The sequence below is a fragment of the Lepidochelys kempii genome, chromosome 18, assembly GCF_965140265.1.
Source record: "Lepidochelys kempii isolate rLepKem1 chromosome 18, rLepKem1.hap2, whole genome shotgun sequence".
Taxonomy (NCBI): Eukaryota; Metazoa; Chordata; order Testudines; family Cheloniidae; genus Lepidochelys; species Lepidochelys kempii.
The window spans coordinates 5,918,072-5,939,931 of NC_133273.1; the positions used below are offsets into that span (position 1 = coordinate 5,918,072).

Genomic DNA, 21,860 nt, shown 5'->3' on the forward strand with positions numbered 1-21,860 from the left:
TTCTCTCTGGGTTTTTCCCTTCGTTCATTGCCGTCGGCTGGATGTTTTCTGTGTCCCATCAGTAGCAGACCCTGGAGCTGCTAATGGCTTTGCCCTGGCCCCAGGGGTGCACTGCGGTGCCAGGGGGATGCTTTCTGGCAGCTCTTTTGGACCTGGTGTCAGCAAAGGTACAGGGTGCCAAGCACTGCCTGCTGCTGGCTAGAGCGTCTGAGGGAAACAAATGCAGGTGGCTCAAAGCGACTCGAGTGGCAAAGGCGGGCTCGGCAGATGGTGCCACTGGCCCGTGTTGGAGAAGGGCACACAGCCAGGAGAGATGGGCCTGGAGCATGCTGGGCCAGCCCCACCCGCCCCTCTGAGCCAAGCTAACAGGATGGGGAGGGCCATGGCAAAGAAACTGCTGCTGCAGTGCATGTTTTCCTGCTGAGAAATCACAAAGCGAGTGGAAGAGGGGCTGGGTGATGGGGAACGGGACGGGGGGATGGGAACAGGAGTGGGGGGCATGATGGGGAACGGGACGGAGGGATGGGAACAGGACTGGGAGCACAATGGGGAATGGGATGGGGGGAAGGGAACAGGACTAGGCAGATGAGGCATGGGGTCAATGGTTGTATGTTGTTGACCCTTTTTGGCTAGAGCAGCTAGTTTGGGTCCCTGGGGATGTTACCTTGGGGAGACCAGTGCAGGCTGATATTTGCTTTGATGCAGTCTTGTTTCTCTACAAGGAATGTACAAAGTCCGGTGTGTCCGAATGCAGGAGGAATTGAGATCAAAAGGGGCAGGTTCTTGGCTGACCCCAGGCCTCTTTAGCCAACACCAGACCCAAAAGCCCTTTCCTAGCTTTTTCCAGCATCACTCTGTACTCACTGACTCCTGCTTGGCTTCCTGGCTCTCTCTCTCTGGTGTGTGTGGTCTCAATTTCTGTGTGTCCTGCCTTCCCTCACACGCACACACACCCCACGAAAAATACTCACGAAAGCCCTCTATAGGTGGGAGGCGTCTGGCAAACTCATTCTGACAGTGATGTTAAGTGACGGGTGAGTTCACACCTATCAATCTCTATAAGGTTTTAACTCAACCCATGCAATATTTCAGCCAGCTCATAGCAACACCATGGAATTAGTTTTACAATTTTCTTTCTTTAAAATCCCAGTTTATTGAGTTTGCTCCTTGAGAACACCCTGCCCCATACAAAGTGCAGGTTTCACACAGAACTCCCTCACAATTCTGGTGAGATATAGTGCAAGTCCTGGTGTCCTGCCCCACTCTTGCACACATTCCATGTGCTGTGTCACACCTATACTGAGCTGCTCCCCGCAAACCTTAGCCTCTGAGTGCCAGCTCCTGGGGCCAGGGACTAGGGCTTTGTTCAGTGTGTGCAGTGGTGCCCTGCAGTAGGGGCTGCTGGGGGGCCAGGGAGGCACCGAGCAGGAAGCAGGGTCCGGCCTGCCCAGATCTGCTGTGGTTTTGAGTCTAAAAGTGTTAGCACTTTTGCTGACCAGGACGTTCTCATTGTTCCGGGAGACCCAGCACGGGGCAGGGGGTAAACACCAAAAGGGGAAATGGGTGGGGAAGTGAAACTCAGCAGCTTCTTCCAACCCTGATCGGACAGAGCCACCCGCAATCCCCCCAGCCCGCACTCTCCGCCTCATTCTCCCTCTCGGGGAAGGTCAGAGACCAAACGAAGCCCCCTGCTCACAGAGCCTCAGCCAGCCTCTGGGAGAGGTAAGTGACTCTTCTCTTTGCTGCCCAGATGCACTTCTCCCGTGCAGGCTGCACTCTGGTCCCCAGTGGCAGGTCTCTGCGTTCGGGATCCCGCAACCTTTCTTTCTCAGCCCCTTCCCGCCATGTTCGGACTGGCTCTCTGCCACCTCGCTCTTCGCCTGTCCTGGGCCGAGGAGCTCCCAGCCCCTCCCCAGGTGCATGGCTGTAGGGAGCTGGGAAGGGGGTAGCCCCTCAGGCCTTGCGTTCCCTCTCAGAAGGCCAGTGTGCAGGGGGTCCCAGCCAAGCAGTACAGGGGGATGGTCACGTCCCATTCCCCTTGCCCTGCGATGCAGCCAGTCTGCGGTGGCTCTGTGCTGAAATGACAAGTCGCTTTTCTTGCCTTGCTGCTGCGCGGCATCTCTGAGCCCTGCCCAGTTGCAGTCAGCTCTCATCAGGTCATTCCCTGCTCCAGGGGCTGGTCTCTCTGGGCCCATCTTCCCTGACAGTCAGAGCAGTTCCTGGCTTGGGGTCACCTTCTCCCAGCCCTGCAGATGGGGGTCCCCTGCAGTGCAGGTCAGGGTCTCAGCCTCAGCTAGGGGCTGGGAGCGAAGTTTGGGCTCTGCATCGTGTATCTGCATCAGACCTAGCCCACTCCTGGCTCTGGATGGGTGCCCTGGTCATACCCCCATGCTGCTCATGGCCAGGATGTAGCCAGTTCTGAATCTGGGTGTTGGCTCTGACCCAGGTTTGATTCTGGCTGGATGGGTCATCTCTACCCCGGTGCTGACTCTGGGGTGGAAGACTGGTGAACATGACATTGTGAATGACATATGAACAGTGGAGAGAGGAAAGGAATCAGAGTCTGAAAGTTTAAAACACTGGTTGGAAGCCTGGGCCCATGGCAATCTATGGGGGTTTGGTCACTGACACCAAAAAGGCCAGAATCTCACCCTGTCTATTAAACCCCAATACCTAATGCACCGGTTGGAGAAAGGATGTCTTTGTTAAAGGACCATTCCTGGTCCCTCCAGCTAGGTTGTGTGCACTCTCAGCATGCACTTGGAGCCCCCAGAAGCACAATACCAGGGACAGCAAAGGTCACAGGCCGCATGTTTCTAAGGTACAAGTGAGCAGAGACCCCCCCCTTTAATTGGTTATCTCTCCCACCCCCACCCCCCATGCTTCTAGAACTGCCCCTTGAATCACAGGTACCTTGGAGGGAGAGAAGGGGACTGAGCTGTTTTTTGATCCTTGGCTCATGTTCTGCTGCTCTGTGCATAGTTGTGATGGTCTCTTTCCAGGTCCCTGCCCGCTGGTAGTCAGCCTCCGCCCCGTGCACGGCAGCCCCTGGAGGTAAGGACAGCCCCCACACACACACACACAGACCATAACCAGTGTGGTTAGTGAAGGAGAATGGCCATCTCTGGAATGGTTCTGGAGACAAATTCAAAACTGAAATATCAATTTTCCAAGAGGGCCCATTGCAAATCCTGGGCAGTGACAACAGTCTCCACAGGCTGGAGGGGGTTGTGCAGCTAGGATTTCACCCAGCTCTAGTGTACAGTGCTTGTCTCTCTCTCTCTCTCTCTCTCTCTCTCTCTGTGCGTGGGTAGGTGTGGCAAGCTCCCTATCTGCGGCTGTGTGTAGTTGGGTTGGGGACTCTCCCCGGTCCAGGCAGGGGTCTGTAGGGAGGTGGCTGTTGTCCCTGGCTGGAACTGTGCCCCTTGCAGGTGCTGACTCCCGCAGCGGGGAGCAATTGTGGGAATGCCCCAGCCACGGCTCACGCTAGGGGGCCCATGTGCTTGCAGAGGCAGAATGGCTGGCAGATTCTGGCTGGCAGCCAGCACCCTGGCCATGATCCTGGGCATGGCAGTCCCTCAGGAGAACGTGTGTCGAGCACTAAATGGCAAAGATGGCTACCCGGGAGTACCGGGCCTCAATGGGAGGCCAGGGCAGAAAGGCGACAGGGGCGAGCCAGGTAAGGTGGGAGAGGGGAGCTGTAGCTCCCAGGGCTGAGAACATGGGGAGGGCTGGGTATGGTGCTGGGTATTGTCTCTACACCAGTTCCAACTCAGCCCTGGCTGGCTTGGTGGAGGGGACTGAAGGGTTAATGTCTAGCTATTCCACCTGGAAGCAGGCGGGGCACACCCTGACTGTTTCCTAGGAGCAATGCTCACATTGCTCTATCCAAGGACAAGGGCTAGATATGAACCCTGAGAACTTGATTGTTTGGACAGCAACTGTGGGAGGTTTCTTTAGCCTGGGCTCAAGGCCTGAGAACCAGGATTGTAGTAGATAGAGGATGGTAACTAAGCATATGAATCAACGTCATACATTCCTTTGTGTAGCAGTGTGTAATGCTTAGGGGGAGCAATATAATAAAAGGAGAAGGTGGAAGGCGGGGGGGCAGAACAGCCCATCTCCGCTGACCAGCCTGTTTGCTTGCATAAAGCTGTGTTCTGTCTCATCACTGAACCGCAACAGGGGACTGAGCCGGGGCGCTGGCCCAGGCCTGCTCAACAGTGAGGATGGAGCTGGGCTCTGGCCCAGGCCGGCTCGGCAGAGGGGAGGGAGCCGGGCGCTGTCCCAGGCCAGCTCGGCAGAGGGGACTGAGCTGGGCGCTGGCCCAGGCCGGCTCGGCAGAGGGGACTAAGCCAGGCACTGGCCCAGGCCGGCTCGGCAGAGGGGAGGGAGCCGGGTGCTGGTGCAGGCCGGCTTAGCAGAGGGGAGGGAGCCCGGTGCTGGTGCAGGCCGGCTCGGCGGTGAGGATGGAGCCGGGCTCTGGCCCAGACTGGCTCGGCGGCAGAGAGGGATCTGGGGGCTTTTGCTTAGGCTGGCTCAGTACAAGGGATGGAGCCGGCCTCTGGCTGGAGGGTGGCTGCTCATGGGGGGATGTGGCTGGCATCAGCCAACAATGCCTGGGCCCAGGTTCCGTCAGCCGCGGCCTGTTCCTCTCTTCCAGGGTTGCCAGGAAGGAGATCGGGGATCCAGGGACCCAAAGGTGATGAAGGGGAGCCTGGGTCTCCTGGCATGCCTGGGAACCAGGGCTACAGGGGGCCAAATGGTTCCCCCGGGCTCCCAGGGCAGCCGGGGAGGAAGGGAGCCAAAGGCAAGGCTGGCAATATCAAGGACCAGCCCCGACCCGCCTTCTCGGCCTCCAGGAAGAACCCCCCGACCCACAGGAACGTGGTGGTCTTTGACAATCTCATCACCGACCAGGACAGCACCTACAGCACCCAGACGGGCCAGTTCACCTGCCGGGTGCCCGGCGTCTACTACTTTGCCTTCCAGGTGATCTCCAGCGGGAACCTCTGCCTCAGCCTCGCCCTCAATGGGGAAAAGAAGTTGGGCTTCTGCGACAGCAACAGCCGCGGCGTCCTGCAGGTGAACTCAGGCAGCGGTGTGCTCAGGCTGGCCCCGAACGACCGGGTCTGGCTGGAGAGCGACCCCCGCCAAGGCAACAGGGTGTACGACGGCACCGAGGCCAACAGTGTCTTCAGCGGCTTCCTGCTCTTCCCTGACACCCAGTGACGCCCCTCAGCCAGCGCTACAGCAAGGCGGCCCCTGACGCTCCGAGCCCCCACCGCTTCGCCCGCTGGCCTGTGAGAGCCCGGCCGGGGGGTGTCCTGGAGGGCCGCAGGCCAGCCAACGTGTGCAGACCCAGCCTGTCCTCCCGCACCACTCGGGAGAGCGCTGCGCCAACACACGTGGGGCGCCCTGTGTGCCCTGCAGGGGTGGGAGCCGTCTGCTGAGCTCCCCGGGGCCTGTATCAGAATACTCTGTGTCCAGTTCCACGAGTGTAGGGGATATAGGCCCTGGCCAGGTGTGACGGCCCAGACCCTGCTCCTGCAGAGCTCCCCTTGGCTTTGATGGGACCAGGATCGGGCCCCAAGTGTCTGCCCTGGGAAGCCTGTGCCATCGCAGGCTGGTTCTGGGCATTGTGGGACGAGCGCACCCCCAGCATGCCAAACAGACCGGGAATCCCCACCTGTCCCCATGGGCTGGCATCTGGACTGCCCGGGTCACTCACAGCAGGGGCCTCCTTCCCAGCAGCCAAGTGTGAGGCTCCTCAGACAAGGGTGGGCTCCTTCCTCTGGCCCCATGGCCATGATACCACAGCCCGCAGCCCAGGCCTTAGACATGATCTGTCTGCAAAGGGCCAAAGCCTGCCAGTGGCCCTGTCCTGCTGTGCACCCCTCTGCCCTGGCCTGCGTCCCTGTAACGTGCGGCCTTGAGAGAGCTGCCCAGGGGACCAGGATGTGGCGTGGGGGGATAGGGGTGGTAGATAGGCTGGGTTTGCTCAGCTGCTGGCTGCTCTGTGCCTGGCCTGGAACCCCAGCTAACGCCCTGGGAAGTATCATCTCGCCTTCCAGTCAGGTCCAGTCCGTCGCCCACAGCCGGCGCACTGCCTAAAGAGCCACAGCTCCCACTCCAGTCAGGGTCCCCCCCTTCCCAGCCAGGCGCTGCCATTCAGCATGGACTGTGTGCCCCAGGCCAAGGAGAGCGGTCACATTCGGTGCTCTGTCCGAGCAGCACAGTCCCAGACAGTGCCCTGGTCCCAGGGAGCAGAGGCTCAGATCTTCCTGCCATGCTGGTTCTCATCTCCCTGCCGAAGGAGATCAGTTGTCACTGGTGTCATTCCCCCGCTGTGGCCCCTTTATTCCCTGATAGAAAATCGCTGTTGGTTGTGGCTTGCGCTGTACTAACCATTGCAAATCCGGAGCTGGCTGCAGGCCACCCCTGGCTTTCACACCCTTCCAATCAGCACAGACGAATAAACCCTTTCTTTCCCTCGCTCATTCCCATCCAGTGCCTTGGTTTTCTTTCTCGTTCACATCGTCCTGCAAACCGTCAGTGTCCCGGGCCCTTTCCCAGGCTGCTGCTTCCATGGCAGCCCCCCCAGAGCCAGGAACAGCACAGGCCCAGAGCACAACAGGCTGGCGTCTCCCAGGAAAGACCCCCTCAGGATTTGAACTCACCAGCCTTTGCAGAGCCTGCCTTTGGCTCCAGCTCCCCCATCCCAGTGCTGTCCAGTGAGTTCAGGCTCCAAGCCATGATGTCCCTGGGGAGCCTAAAGGAGCCAACAAGGCCAGAGTGTTTCTGATCTGTCAGTACTAAGAGCAATGCCTGGGCAGGCATCTTTCCACCCTGCACCCGGGAAAAGGGATCAGCCTGGCTGACCCAAATACGCTGCAGCTACATAGAAGGTGCAGCAGCCACACACCGCAGTCCATCCTGAGCAGGAGGGACCCCCCCCAGGGCCAGTGGGCGTCCAGATTCTGTGGCCCACGCGGCCCTGGGCATCTGGGCGTGACAGGGAGCAATGGGTAAGGGAGAAGAGTCTCTGGGAGGGTGACGCTTTTTTCTTCCTAAATCAAAATGAGGCCAGCAGCCTCATTCCCATGTGGGAAATGGGGTCCCCCAGCTTGGGTCAGGCTGCAGGCCGTCAGTCCCAGGACCCCTGCACTGTGGGCTGTCCTGTGGCATGCCCAGGCACTGGATTGCTGGTGGGAAGGAGAGCTCTGTCCTAGCGGGAAAAGGGGGAGGGGAGCCGGGCATAATGCTGCAGGACATGTGCCCCTTGCAGAGGGCAGAGCTGGTCCTTCAGGGAGCACGCACTGGACACTCCTGGGGGCCAGCTTGGATTCCTCCTGGGGGCCACCCTGCCCACAGTGACAGAGGAAGGGATAGGGAAAAGAGAGCTGCTCACTCACACTGGTGGGCGCTGTGCTCTCCTCACCAGAACCGGTGCCTCGTCCAGGGGCCTGCGCTCCTGGAACATGCTGGACAGACAGGTGAATGGCTCGACCTCGAACAAGACTTTTGCTGATGCAGCTAGTGAGCCAACACATGGGCCCTGGGGCACTGCCCAGAGGGGTGATACCTGGGTATGGGCCATGGTGCCAGGAGCCCTCCCCAGGGGCTGATACCCAGGTATGTGCCATGCCGCCACCAGGACCCGACCCTGGGGGCTGATTCCCAGATTCCCGGTGTGTGCCACGAGTCCTTCACTGATCCAAAAACATTCTTCAGTAAAAGGAAGCAGGAGTTATATGGGTATTGACCGCGACCCCCCACCAATTCAGTCGTTTTTGCTGGCACCCAGGGGGCTGAGCGGAGGGCTGGGCTGGCCAGGGTGCCCAGTGCAAGGCTGGGAGCGGGCCGTGACACGTGCCAGGAGATGGGGATGACACAGACTCAGCACTAACCCTCATCCCCCGACCGATGGGCGAGTGTCGGAGGTCACAGGGTTCTGAGCAGCTGCCCTGGGCGCTGGGCTGAGGTTGTGCCACTGTGGGGGCACCCCCAGCATGGCCCTCTGCCCTCCTACACTTCAGTCCCAGAGGGAGGGGAAGAAAGCGGGAAGGTGAGCGGAGGGGCAGTGCCCTGATGGAGGTGCGCATCTGCCTCTGGATCAGCCGTGAGCACTGCACACTGCCCCTGGTCCTGCTGCTGACTCTGGCACCCCTGGTCTGGTCCTTCCTGCCCTGCCCCTTGGCGGCCAGGCCCATGACGAGGTGGGGAGCACCGGCGCGGCATTCAGTGCTGCCCGGCACTGTGGAAAACGCTTGCTCAGAAGAAATGTCCAGGACAGGGATGTGAAACTTGGCCAGGGCCCCAGCGAGGGGGCTGGTCTTTCCAAGAGGCCTGTCCTGGACTCCTTCAGCCACCAACTTCCTCCTGGCTGGTGTTGCAGCCAGAGCTCTGACAAGCCAGCCAGCAGCCCCACCACAGCAGAGCCCTCCAGAGAGTGCAGGAGCCAGCGCCCTGCCCCAGAGAGGTAAGGGGCTGGCGGGGGGCAGCGGCAGGACATTGGTGAAGCGGCTAGGCCTGTGTCACTGTGCTGTGGCCACGGTGGCAGGCATTGCCATGGCCATAGGAGCTGACGTGTGGCTCTGGAAGGGCTGGCTGGTGGGCTCACAGCGGGGATACCCCAGTAGCCTGCTCCTGGGAGTGGCCGTACTTATGGCCACTGGTAGGTCAATCTGCATAAGGGTTTTCACTAACTCTCTGCAGGACTTCTGGGTCTAAGAGCCCCTGCTAGGCCGGAGGGCAGAGGCATGGGCCAGCAGGTGCACTGGTGTGGGGCAGCCAAGCTGGGCAATGCACTGTCCAGTGCAGGGACAGATTGCGGAAAGGCAGAGCTGCCCCCCCGAGCAGCGCAGCACCAGGGATCCTGGAAATAGGACAATGCCCTGGGAGCCGGGCTATCCCTGTGCCAGCACCAGGGAACCCCAGAATGGACCTTTCTCCAGCAACCCAGCTGTGCTGTGGGCCACAGCCAGCACCAGTGACAGGCAAACCAGGGCCAGGCAGCTCAAGCCTCTCTGTCCATGCACCCACAGCAGGGGCCATTCCTGACCTACGCTCAGAGCCGGGAGCGGGAAGGGCTGCCAGAAAGGAGAGAGGCTGCCCATGAGGGTGGGGAGGGAGACGCTGCCCTGACTCTCTGGCTGGGCTCTGGGCTCAGGCAGGCAAAGCCCGTCAGGCAGCGTTCCGGACCCATGCAGGCTGCCGAGGGGACAGGCTGTGCCCCAGGGGGCGGGAGCGGGTGGGGATGGCAAGCCGAGGGAGGGTGGGTCCTGGTATGAGCGAGGGTCAGAGTAACCTGCGGTCTGTCACTGGGTGGAGATGCTGCACGCAGCCTGGCAGCAAGGGGCCTCCGCTGTGCCCACAGCGACAGGACAGGGACTCTCAACACTCTCCACATTTCCACTCGTGGTAGGACAATGATAGTCAAGAACGTCTGGGAACCAGTGGGCCTGGGCCTAGCCCTTCTCCTCCTGGCGCTGGAGACCACCGTGACAGGCAATGCTTCCCACAGCTGCTATGGTACCCCTGGGCTGCCTGGCACACCTGGCATGCCTGGCAAGGATGGCAGAGATGGGCTGAAAGGAGTCAAAGGCGAACCAGGTAGGTACCCTCTAACAGAAGCTTGTCAAGGGAGTGGGCATTGGAGAGGTGTCACCAGAGGGCTCCCCGCGGCCCATAGTGCCCGGAAGATAGAGGATTAGTGCCAGCTCTGTCCTGGGGTGCACAGGTGGGAAAGCACAGAGGGAGAGGACAGGACCTGGCCCCACAGCCTGACCCCAATGCAGGGAATCAGCTCCCCTTCTCCGGCGCCTTTCCTACAGGAGTTCAGACACTGGCACAGTTGCCCGCTCAGCATCAGAGCCCTGGGGGCTGGCTCAGGGATACCAACCCTTTGCAGGCACGGAACGGAGGGGAGAGGACTTGCCCACACAGCCAGGGTAGGCTGGGAACACGGCCGCTCAGCCACCAGGGCAGGGGGGGCAGGGAGGAGCCGCCAGCCGTCCCTTCCCAATGCACGGAGCCACACTGACGGACACTCCCTGGAACCCCACAGGCATCCCGGCCATTCCTGGAACCCGAGGGCCCAAGGGGAAGAAAGGAGAACCTGGCAGCCCTGGCCTGCAAGGAAAAACTGGTCCCATGGGTCCCTCTGGCATCCGGGGAGAGCCGGGTGAGCAAGGCCAGCCTGGAGGGCCCGGCATGGCTGGCAATTACAAGCAGAAGCACCAGTCAGCCTTCTCAGTAGTGAGACAGACCGGGCAGTACCCAGACAAGAACGCCCCGGTGGTGTTCAACCACGCCATCACCAACCCCACCCAGGACTACAACACCACCTCGGGCAAGTTCACGTGCCGCGTGCCCGGCCTCTACTACTTCGTCTTCCACACCTCCCAGATCGCCAACCTCTGTGTCAACATGTACAAGAACCGGCAGAAGGTGGCCAGCTTCTGCGACCACATGTCCAACAGCAAGCAGGTCAGCTCCGGAGGCCTGCTGCTGCGCATGGACGCCGGGCACCAGCTCTGGCTGGCAGTCAACGATTACAACGGCATGGTGGGCATCGCTGGCTCTGACAGCGTCTTTTCCGGCTTCCTGGTCTTCCCAGACTAGGCGGGCCGGGCCAGCTCTGGCACGCGCCGGCTGATCCCAGCCTCTCTCTGCCCTCTAACGTGCACGCTGGCGCTCTCCCTGCATCGCAGCGCCTCACTGTGGGGCACAAGGGAACGGCACGCCCAGGGCTCTCTGCACAGGTCCTCTGCTTGCGTCAGCTTGGCTGGGCTGGGGCCGGACCTGTTGGCTGCAGTCCTGTCCCTGTTGGGCCCCGGTAGCCACCCAGAGCAGCCAGACTCCAACCAAAAACTAACCAGGGCCGAGCAGGTTTTCACATGTGTTTTCAAGACAGAGTCACCAAGTGTAAGGGAAGAGGGTTGTCTGGCTGCATCCCTGCTTAGCGAGAACCACGGTGGCCCCACTGTCCCCGCTCTCCCCAGCCGCTCTGCGCTCTCTACACAGTACAGGGTCTAGCTGCTGCACGCTCTGCATTAACTAGCCCTCGCTGCTTCACGCTGCTCACACCCAGAGACTCCTAGCCCTGGGGTCTCCCCGCTGCCCCCAGCGAGTCAGACCAGGGATGGGTTCGCCCCAGAAAGTTTGGAAAGGGAACTTGGCCATGAGCTTCTGTCGAAAACGTCAATAAATCCCCACTCTGTGGCACGGGGCCTGGTGTCTCATGTTCTACCCTCACCACGCAGCATATCAGAAACCTGTGTGTGTGTGTGTGCGTGACCTATTTCTATAGCACTGGTTACAGGAGCTAGACATCGAACGCCACCAATGCCCAGCCAGGCCTCCGTTGCCCATGTGGGGTGTGCGCTCCTGTTGGTGGGCGACTGGGCGCAGTTGGGAAAGGGGAGTTTGTTTCAGAGCAGGGCAGCGCTGAGCTCCCTCTGCCCCATGGAGTGAGGGGGGAGGAAGGGGCCTGTTTCCCATCCCTGCACACAGGCCCGGGCTCCATCTCCCTCCCAGTTGTCTCAGCCCTCCCAGGCAGAGGCTGTGGCCAGGCAATGAGCTGGTTCAGCCCCTTCTCTAGATGGCCTCTGGGTACAAGTCCGGCTCTGACTGCAAGTTAAGCTGCCCTTCCCCATGGGGCCTGAGGAACAGTGCCTGCCACCACCCCCACCCCGGATGGATTCTCTCTCTGTTGACACAAGGGTGCAAGTGAGTCACAACCCTAGGGCCAAATGCATCCTGAATTGGCCTTGCCCCAGGCCCAGCCGCTAGCCCAGCTCCCTGGCAAACACACACAGCGCCACCATGCCCCTGGCCTTGGCGCCTGGCACACCCTGGCCCCGGCGCCCAGAGGCTCCAAGGGCACAGCACACAGCCAGGCCTCATCCCAACAGAAATGGCCTGAGAATGCCTGTGTCCCATTCCTCCCTCCCAGCCTTGTAGATTGGCCCCACATTGATGTCCTGGGTTCTTGGTGCCTCACCTCAAGGCTTCCAAGCTGCTTCATGAAGCTGCTGGGCCCCCCAGCACCCTGCCCAGCCATTGTCATAAAGTGCAACTGTTCCATTCCCACCATGGACACAGGGATTGTCAGACGAGCTTAGGATCCTTGGGGCCTCTCTGAGGCCAGCTCAGAGGCACTGAATGTCAGAGGAAGCTGGGAGCTGCCACAGAGCCTCAGGGGGCATCCTGAGATTCTAGGAACAGGTCTGTAAAGCTCCAAAGCTTCCCTTTGACGCACAGACACAAGGAGCTGATCCCCACCGCCCCCTGAGGCCATGCCAGGGCCCAGGACAGCACCGCGCCTTCTCAGCTCATGCTAGACTCTGGAGAGTGCTAGAGGAAGCGCCTGGGAGTCTGGAGATAGTCACCGCACATCTCTGGGCACCAGTCTCCCCATCTGTCCAGTGCAGCTCAGCTGGGCAGCTGGACCCTGAGCACGGGTCACTCAGGGTCTGTCTACACTGCAGTTAGGTACCTGCGGCCGGCCCGTGCCAGCTGACTTGGGCTTGCAGGGCTCTGGCTAAGGGGCTGTTTAACTGTGATGAAGACGTTTGGGACCCCACCACTCACCCCCATCTCACAGGGTCCCAGAGCCCATGCTCCAGCCCGAGCCCAAATGTCTAAAGTGCAATTAACAGCCCCTTGCCCCAAGCCCTGTGAGCCCAAGCCGTGGGTGTCTAATTGCAGTGTAGACACACCCTCAGAGGCCTAAGCTAGCCAGGGCCTTCTGTAGCCGAGCCCATCTTTCCGCAGTCTCTCTAGTGACAATTGTGGCCCAGCACTTCTCAGTTCTCTGGATGAGGAGGCAAAAACTCCCCCAGGTTACAACACAGGGCTCCAGTGGTGTTTATAACCAGGAGCTGCTTGTCCGAATGGCTAGTGCCTGCCCCAAGCCTGGCTCAGGAACTCCAGGCAGGTTTGAGTTCACAGAAGAATGGACACCTGAGCATTCCCTCCTGACACCCGCAATAGCACCTCCCCGGGGATCTGCAGGGGCGTGCATGTGCCACTCGCTGGTTCAAAGCACTTACAAAGTCTGCTAATGAATCAAGCCAAATATCTGCAGAGCAGGGACCTTCCAAGGAGCCCTTTCAACTTGAAATCCGCTTGACCGAGAGCTCCCCCTAGGGCAGGGGAGCCTGAACCACACCCCTGACCCTACGTGACACTGAGCGCTGGAAGGGCCATCACAGTCACTGGGGAATGCAGCATCAGGCCCCACTGTGTGGACACCCCAGGCCAAATCCCAGCCTGGCGTGAGCTGGGGCAGCCCCAGGAGGCTGGGGAGTGCATGTGCCTGGAGCAGGGCTGAGTGTGGCCCACGGGGCAGAAGCTCGGCAGGGAGCAAGGGCAGGCGGAATCGATTTTAAGAAATGTGCCTGGTGTTACCTAGATCCAGGCCTACTCTGACTGGGGTTCTCTGGGATAGTCCAGGCCGCGTGCAGCTGGAGGAGGCGTGACTCCAGGCATGGACAGGGCCCCACAAGCCCTCCGGCTCGCCTTTCATGCAGCGGTGATCTTAGAGAGCCAACTCCTAACAGAAAGGGGCAGCCAGATGTTTGAGCGGCTAGAGTCCCAAGGGACAGGGAATCCGGGTTCCTTTCCTCCCCACAGCACATGGCAGCCCCTCAATGGTCTGTGACCCCCAGCCCAGCCGGGCTCCTGCTCCATTAGCCGCATGCCCCCAGGCTGAGAAACGCCGGGAGGGAGGGAGGGAGGGCGGTTCTTAGCGATGGGATGGAATCGCTCTCGACTGCGGCATGAGGTTTTGCCAGGTGGTGAGTGTCTCTGTGCTGGCTGTCCAGCGCTCTGTCCAGGGGACAGCATCCCGCAGAGTCAGGGGCCAGATGCAGAGGTGATGGGCACAGCTGGCCCCCTTTGACCTTTGCACACACACTCCCCAGTGGAGGCGAACCTGCAGCACTTCCACACTGAGGAGCCAGACAGAGGTGAGTTAAAGTGGGGGGTGGCTCTTCCATTTGCACCCCTGCGAGCTGCATCTCTGCCTCAGCGTCGGCCCAGCGGTGACTCCCTGGAACACGAGGGCTGGCTCAGGAGATGTGTGGGAGGGGTGAGTCTAGGCAGGCCGGGCAGCGCCGGGGATCCAAGGGAGCTGGTGGGCTGGCACGGGGGACATTACAGCTGCTCTGGCGCCCTCACACTCACATGGACCCTTGGAAGCAGGTAAGTGCAGCCCTGGGACCTCAGCACCCTCATGTCTCCCAGCCCATGTCTCGTCTGGCCCAGGCGAGTGGGTCCCAGCAGCACCAATGAGTGGGGCCAGATCCTCACCCCATGGACACCCACTGGAGAGTTTTCTTTGACCCAGGGCGTGGGAGGGGGGGCTCTGTCTGCACAGTGCCACCAGGAAGTTAGTGACACCTTCGTGTGCAGCCACAGGGCATAGGGCTGGGTGCTCACGAGTGACCCTCATTCCCACAATGCCCCCAAACCAGCTCTCTATCACCAGGGTGTAAGCGCAGAGACTGCCCTGGCTGCTCTGGGTTTTCAGAGGGGGGACTCAGAGCAGGGTCAGGGGGGCCAGGTAGAGTTGGATCTTAGCAGCCTGTGACCCTCTTGGGGAGTTTCCTATAAGGGCAGGTGAGGGCAGGTACCCCAGTAAGAACAGACCCACTGAGCAGCACTTTCTAGGGCTTGGGCCAAGAGCTGCTGATGGCCAGAGGCTCTGGCCCAGCCACGCCCAGGCTCCCTGCAGGGCTCAGGCACCGGGGGTCCTGCTGAGCCTGCAGAAAGAGCCTGTGGTCAGCTCCAAGCGGGGCAGCGGGGGATGTGAAAGTGCCAGTGTGCAGAAGGGCCAGAGCCAACGATAAAAAAGGGATGTGGCCAGTTCCTCTCCTTGCCCAGCCTTTGTCTTCTCACGCAAACTTCTGCTTTCCCTGCGCAGGGTCACTGACAAGCTGGACTGAGACGCACCCGGCCTCATCCCTGCTCGCTGCTGCAGGACGCTGCGAGGTAAGAGCGAGCCCACACGGTGCCACAGGCCAATTCCTTAATAGCCACGAACGAGCCGGTCGCTTGGACAGAGCAGTGTCCCTAAGGGGCTGCCAGGGCTCCAGAACCCTCTCTGCACCCGGCTCCCTCTGGGCTCGAGAGCAGACTCGGCTCTGAGCTGTGGAGCAAGCCCTGCACTGAGCTCCCAAGGGGTTCTGGCCCTGCCCCAGCCATGCGTTCCCAGCCAAGCTAACCTTGCTGAGAAGCAGCTCCTGATGTTGCAGTGTTTTGTGTCTGGCTTATACGGTGCTGGGCTCTTGGTCTGTAGGACCAGGAGATTCCGAGATTCCAAGGCCAGCTTGGACCATTGTGATCATCTAGTCTGACCTGAATAACACAGGCCAGAGACCTGCCCTGAACTAATTCCTGTCCGGTGTGTCCAGGGGGGAAGTCACAGTCACAAATGGCTCGGACAGGACGGTCTGGGAGAACTGGCGAGACTGGCACACTGATGCTGGCAGTTCAGCTCAGTGCCTGATGAGACAGCCCATTAGCCTGGGGAACAGGCTCCAGCGGACAAGCCCCACAGCAGGACAAAGCCCTGGGGACAGATGGTTTGGGAGGGTGGCTTATGGATGTAACCCTGCTCTCAGTTACTCTGGAGCAAACCCAGAATCTCGCCACTGAAGCTAATGGAGCCACTCCAGGTTTGCAGTGGTGTAAATCAGAGCAGAATTTGGCCCCAAATGTTTTGGTTCTGTGGCTGGATGGGGAATTGCAGCCGGTGGAGCTGGCGGGATCTCAGAGCAGTGGGAGCTGGGGCAGGATTTGACCTGAGCTGGGTGAGGTGCCGACGTGAGAGCCATGCGTGCTGCTCTCCCTGTCCCTCCCACAGAAGCTCTGCAAACACCGAAGGTTTTGCTGCTACTCTCTCTCCCCTGCGCTACCCCGCAGCTTGGGGACTGGGCCACTGGTGCCTGAGCCTTGAGGCTGTTCTCATCTGGGGAGGGGAGGAGATGTGCGGTCCGGGGGCCAGTCTCTCCCCATTCATCCAGGGGCAGCTCCATCAAAGACAACGGGGTGTCAGGGGGAGGACTTGGGCCTGTAGCTTTTCCTTGGAGCGGCTCCTGTCGTGGACTTTGCTCCTCCGCTGCCCCCAGTACTGGGGGAATGTCCCCATGGCACGGTGCCCCAGGGCTGCGCTGTTCCTGGCAGCCTGCTGCCCAGCCCTCTGCCCAGCCCATCACCCCGTGCTGCCCTGTGAGCTGTGCTGTGTCCCTCTGCTCTCTCCAGTGCTGGTGCCGACATGATGCTGTGGGCCATGCTGCTCTGCCTGTCCGTGGTCCCCCTGGCCAGGGCCGATAGCTGCAAGGGCTACGCCGCCATCCCGGGCATTCCGGGCGCACCAGGACAGCCGGGCTCCAATGGCAAAGATGGAGTGGATGGCCCGAAGGGAGAGAAAGGTGAGAAGGAGGTGGGAGCTGGGAGCAGGCAGAGCTCTGGGCCAGAGTGGTGCTATTGGGATGACAGCAGCTCCCTGAAGGCCCTTTCGGAGTAAAGCATGATTCCCGGGGTTAGCTGTTAGTGCCTGCCCAGACAGCCCGGCCCTTGCTGCTCTCCACCAGGAGGATGCATTGCTGGAAGCAAATGGTTTGCACTTTTCCAATGCAGGAACCAGCCAGCCACATGTACGAGGAATATGTCCCTCCTTGCCGCCTGGCCAAGAGGGGAGCACCAGGGGAGAGGTAGGGCTCTGGCCTGGCTGGAGAGAAAGCGGAGAGGGGAGGTGTCTGCGAGAAGGGATCCCTGCTGCAGGGGAGCAGGAATGGGGCCTGATCCAGAGGGGTGCAAGGGAGGAGCTTCGAGTGCAGACAGGAGGGGGACAGACAGAGCGCTGCACCTCGGGCAGGAGGGTGAGGGCGTTGCTATCAGGGCTACACGGGTGGCAGCCATGGGCAGTGGGTATAATAGGTTGGGGAGGCTAAGCCTCCACAAACAGGATGCGGGGCACCTCCCTCTGGAGGCACACCACTCGCCTGCCACCTTCAGAGCACTGGCCTGAGGCCCCGCTCCAGTGTCCAGCTCTTCCCCCATAGCCCCACCCACGCTGCTCCTCTTCCCATCCTAGCTCTGCCTCTCCTTCAAAGCCGGCGGGGGCTCAGGCAGGCAGGCCAGCGGGCCAGGGGCTTGGACAGGCAGGCTGGTGGCCCAGGGCTTGGCCAGCTCAGGCCAGCCGGAGGCCCATGGCTCAGAGTGACTCAGGCCAGGACTTGGGGCGGCTCAGGCAGGCTGGGGCTTGGGTCAGCTCAGGTGGGCCGGCTGGGGCTCCTCTGGGGCTCCTCTGGCTCCAGTGGGCAGGAAGGGGGTGGACTCAGGCAGAAGGAGTGGGGCAGGGGGCTGGCCTCCCCAAACAGGCGGTTCATGCATCGCCCATGGTGGCCGCAACGGTGGTAAGTTTTCAGGAGAAACAGCTAGTGCAGACACAGTCTTGTGCAGACTGCACCGAGCCAGCACCTCATCCTGGCACCGCTGCCCCTGCTGCCAGGCCATTCGAAGGAGGGCGTTTGCTCAGTTCACCGAGTGCAGCCTGGCACCTGCAGCTCGGCCTCGTGCCCTGAGCACATCCCCCCTGGGGCAGGTTCTGCAGCCTGCGGTCTGCCTGCGCTAAACAACCCAGAGACCCACCCCGGGGGCAGCCCTGGCCAGCACATGTCCTGCGAGGGGCGCTCTAGGGGCTGCCCCAGGGAAAGAACTCGCAGTGCCTGTGAAAATGGAGCCCGCATGGGCACAGCCTAAAGGGCCGACACACCGGCCCTTTGTGGGGAAGCAAATTGCCTGGTGGGATTTGGGAATCCATCCTGCAGACCTCCACTACAGGAAATGCTGGGCAGGTCCCTGTGTGTGGGGGGGGTCTCAGTGGGCACCAGTGTCCCTGTGTGAGGGGGGGGGTCTCAGCTGGCACCAGAGTCCCCATGTGAGGGGCGAGGGTCTCAGCCGGCACCAGTGTCTCCGTGTGAGCGGTGGGGGGGGTCTCAGCTGGCACCAGTGTCCCCATGTGGGGGGGGGGTCTCAGCTGGCACCAGTGTCCCCGTGTGAGGGGCAGGGGTTTTCAGCCAGCACCAGTGTCCCTGTGCCGTGGGTGGAGGACTTTCCGGCACAGAAAGCCTGGAGGAGGGTTTCCTCGTCCACCAGCCCTGAGCTGGTCGCATGGCTTTGGTGGAACATCCGAGGCCACGCTCTGGGCTCAGCAGCGAAGCTAGGAACCTGCTAGTAATAAGATGAGGAACGAGAACAGAGCCTGTGAGCCTTCCACTCCTGACTCTTCTTTTCCTGTTCTCTAGGTGCCCCGGGGCAGGTGGACGATGAAATGGAGCTGGGGGAGAAAGGAGAGCCGGGGAGCCCTGGACACCCCGGGAAAGTTGGCCCCAAAGGCCCCGTCGGCTCCAAGGGCTCTCCGGGCCCCATGGGTCCTCCTGGGCCAATGGGTGAATCTGGGGACTTCAAGACCACCCTCAAATCTGCATTCTCAGCTGCCAGGACCATTAGCATGCTGCCACGTCGGGAGCAGCCCATCCGCTTCGACCGCATCATCACCAACGAGAACGGGCACTACGAGAACAGGTACGGGCGGTTCACCTGCCGGATCCCGGGCCTCTACTACTTCACCTACCACGTCACCTCCCGGGGCAACCTGTGCATCAACATCAAGAAGGGCCAGGGCACCAAGGGGGAGAAGGTGGTGACCTTCTGCGACTATGTGCACAACACCTACCAGGTCACCACTGGGGGGGTGGTGCTGCGGCTGCAGGCAGACGAGTCGGTGTGGCTTGAGCCCACCGAGAAGAATTCCCTGGTGGGGATTGAAGGGGCTGACAGCATCTTCTCTGGATTCCTGCTCTTCCCCGACGCCTAGCCGCCTGTGGACAGCGCCCCAGCACTCACTCTCCGACGTGCTCCCCGCATGTCACTCCCGAGCGCAACGCGCTGGCACAAGCTTCCACGCTCCAGCCCGTTGATACATGAAGTGCTTTCCCCAGCAGCAGCGCCGGCTACCGCTCAGGGCACAGGCCCGTGGCACTTCCCCCGCGCAGAGCTGCCTTCTCTCTGTACTGCCCGTCCCACCCCTGGTGCAGCACCAGCTTCAGCCCTACCCAGCACGCAGCCCCCTGGCAGAGAACCCACAGCAAGGGAGGCCTGGCCCCAGGAGACCCATTCTGTGTCCCTGAATCCCTGGCAAGCGCCTGTGGATCCCAGGCCCCAGCCCATAGCATTCACATAGCTTCTGCTTGCCGCGGGAGGGAGACACAACCCCTTTAAAATGAGCAAAGCACCAGCCCCCTCAGCACAGCTAAGAGTGATGGTTGGCCCAGGGAATCGCAGCCAAGTGGGGGTTCCTGTCACAGCAGTGGGGATTCCCCAGCATTAATTCTATAGCCAAGGCTTCTCACGCTGGAGAATCATGGCAGCCCAGCCCTGATAGACAAATATTTGGGTGCAGTGGAAGTGCCCACCATCCTCCCCCAGGGGGATGCCCAGCTGTGAACCGCTGTGGCCTGCTCACTGCAGCACCCATGCTGTGGGGCCGATGGGGTCAGGCCAAAGGGCCCCGCCCCAGCCCCAGCTCCCAGGAGACGATCCATCAGGAGCAATCTGAGATCTGCACTCCCCTTTCCAACCCAGCTGGAGCTGCTGGACTAGCCAGAGCCTGACACCCTGCGGCTGCCCTGCTCCAGCCTGTAGCAGGGAGGAGACCTCCAGTGAGGACACCTGCATCCTAGCCAGCCCCACTGCCTTCTCCACTCCAGTGGCTGCTTGCTGTCTGTTGGGGCTAGTGCTCGCCAGGCCTGAGCATGCTCGTACACATTCAGGCCCTAAGCCAGGCCCCACAGAGCAGAGACAGCCAATAAACTTGATTTCTGCTATTGATTTTGCTGTTCTGATTTAATTAACAAATAGTCTGCCAGTGCTACTGGGGTGGTCTGGGGCAGCCCAGTGAGGGAGGGGAAGTCCTGGCCAGCCACCAACACAGGGCTCAGCAAACACATCAGGGGCTGCTCCCAGCCAGACAGCAAGAGCTAAGACTGCAGAGCTCTTAGAGCTGGGAACATTCTGGGTGCTGCATGGCCGTTGGGGGATGGTAGGGTGCTGGGTGCTGCATGGCTGTGGAGGATGGTAGGGTGCTGGGTGCTGCATGGCTGTTGGGGGATGGTAGGGTGCTGGGTGCTGTATGGCTGTTGGGGGATGGTAGGGTGCTGGGTGCTGCATGGCTGTGGAGGATGGTAGGGTGCTGGGTGCTGCATGGCTGTTGGGGGATGGTAGGGTGCTGGGTGCTGTATGGCTGTGAAGGATGGTAAGGTGCTGGGTGCTGCATGGCCACTGGGGGATGGTAGGGTGCTGGGTGCTGTGTGGCTGTGGAGGATGGTAAGGTGCTGGGTGCTGCCCATTCCTGGCTCTGTGCGGTGCTGATAGATTCTCTCATCAGATGTCATTCTGTGGGCAATGGCCTTGACTGTGGCCAGAGCTCTGGGGGCTGTGGGGCTGTGGAGGGGCTGGGGCTGCAGGATTGCTGGGGCGTGTCTGGCACGTCTGGTACAGGCACCAGGGTGTGGACTCAGGGCACCGCCATGCCCAGCAAGAGCAGGTGGTGCAGGGCTTAAAGGCCCTGGTGCTGCTCAGACACTTCGGGAGACTCCTTCCCTTCCTCCCCTTGTTCATTCTGCCCTGGTGTTATGGAAACACGATGTGATGAAGTGGGATTGTTCTTAATGTTTCCTCTGAACACTGTAGGGGTGCCTCAGTTTCCCCTATGCATTTCTTAAGTCTCTAGGTGGTGGGATAAGGGGGTGTAATTGTTGCAGAGCAAAGGGCCATAAATGGCCAACACTCTGTCTTCTGGCAACTGATGGCCTGGGCCCTTCCCCCCTGCAAGGTGAGAGCTAAAGGGTTGGAGAACAAAGGAATCAGGTGACCTCCTGGCCCGGAAAAGGGACAAAGCCCAGAGGAGGAGGGGCTGGAGGGGGAGTCAGTTGGGGCTGGCTGGGGACATGGAGTGAAGTGCAGATGGAGTTGTCTGGCTCACTGGTCCCCAAAATGGACCCGGTTGAGGAGTCCTGTTCTCTGTACCTACAAGCTCTGTGTTAGACCATGTTCCTGTCATCTAATAAACCTTCTGTTTTACTGGCTGGCTGAGAGTCACGTCTGATTGCGAAGTTGGGGGGTAGGACTCTCTGGCTTCCCCAGGACCCCACCTGAGCAGACTCGCTGTGGGAAGCGCACGGAGGAGCAGAGGATGCTGAATGCTCCGAGGTCAGACCCAGGAAGGTGGAAACCGTGTGAGCTTCTTGCCCTGAAGACAGTCTGCTCACAGAGAGGAGACTTCACTAGAGTCATGCCTGACTTCGTAGGGAGCAGTTCCAGAGCATCGCCCACGGTCTCTGTGACGACTGGTGGCAGAGGTGGGAAGTACTGCACCCCATGAATGGCGCTTCCTGCAGTAAGTGACTGGGGAGCAGTAAAACAAAGGGAGATTGATGAGGACCAGGCATGCTGAAGGCTCAGAGAGGAGATGTTTCGGGCAGGGGTGGTGGTGGTGGTTAACCCCTGGGAGTGTATGACCAGCGAGAAGAACTTTTGCAGTAACAGGGTCCACCTGGGGATTGCAGCGAGCGGTCCTGGGGTGGAGGAGTCTGCAGCTTGACCCTGGCAAAGAGGTGGTGACCTTGAGAAGGGCTGGCACACTAGCGGTTCTCCCTGGAAATTGTGGGGAGCTGAGAGCACACAGGCCTGTGAGTCCACAACAACTTTGGAACAGTGGAGTGATGGCCTCTCACCGTCTCCTTAAGAAGGTGTGAGGATGTGACCTGACGCAGCAGGGAGGGGGG

General features: G+C 60.7%; 2 protein-coding genes across 2 annotated transcripts; both read left to right on the forward strand.

Annotated features, from left to right (window-relative positions):
* The first annotated feature begins 1,574 nt into the window (after positions 1–1,574).
* On the forward strand, positions 1,575–19,905 carry LOC140900209 (uncharacterized). Its single transcript, XM_073317065.1, has 8 exons — positions 1,575–1,722; positions 3,003–3,054; positions 3,432–3,679; positions 4,664–5,228; positions 7,445–7,589; positions 8,208–8,482; positions 16,273–16,442; positions 18,321–19,905. The coding sequence occupies exons 3-8, from the start codon at positions 3,466–3,468 to the stop codon at positions 18,890–18,892; spliced, it is 1,941 nt and encodes a 646-aa protein (XP_073173166.1). The 5' UTR covers positions 1,575–1,722; positions 3,003–3,054; positions 3,432–3,465; the 3' UTR covers positions 18,893–19,905.
* Positions 8,295–11,229, forward strand: C1QC (complement C1q C chain). The gene is made up of 3 exons (XM_073316625.1): positions 8,295–8,482; positions 9,428–9,615; positions 10,070–11,229. The coding sequence occupies exons 2-3, from the start codon at positions 9,432–9,434 to the stop codon at positions 10,624–10,626; spliced, it is 741 nt and encodes a 246-aa protein (XP_073172726.1). The 5' UTR covers positions 8,295–8,482; positions 9,428–9,431; the 3' UTR covers positions 10,627–11,229.
* Positions 19,906–21,860: the final 1,955 nt, after the last annotated feature.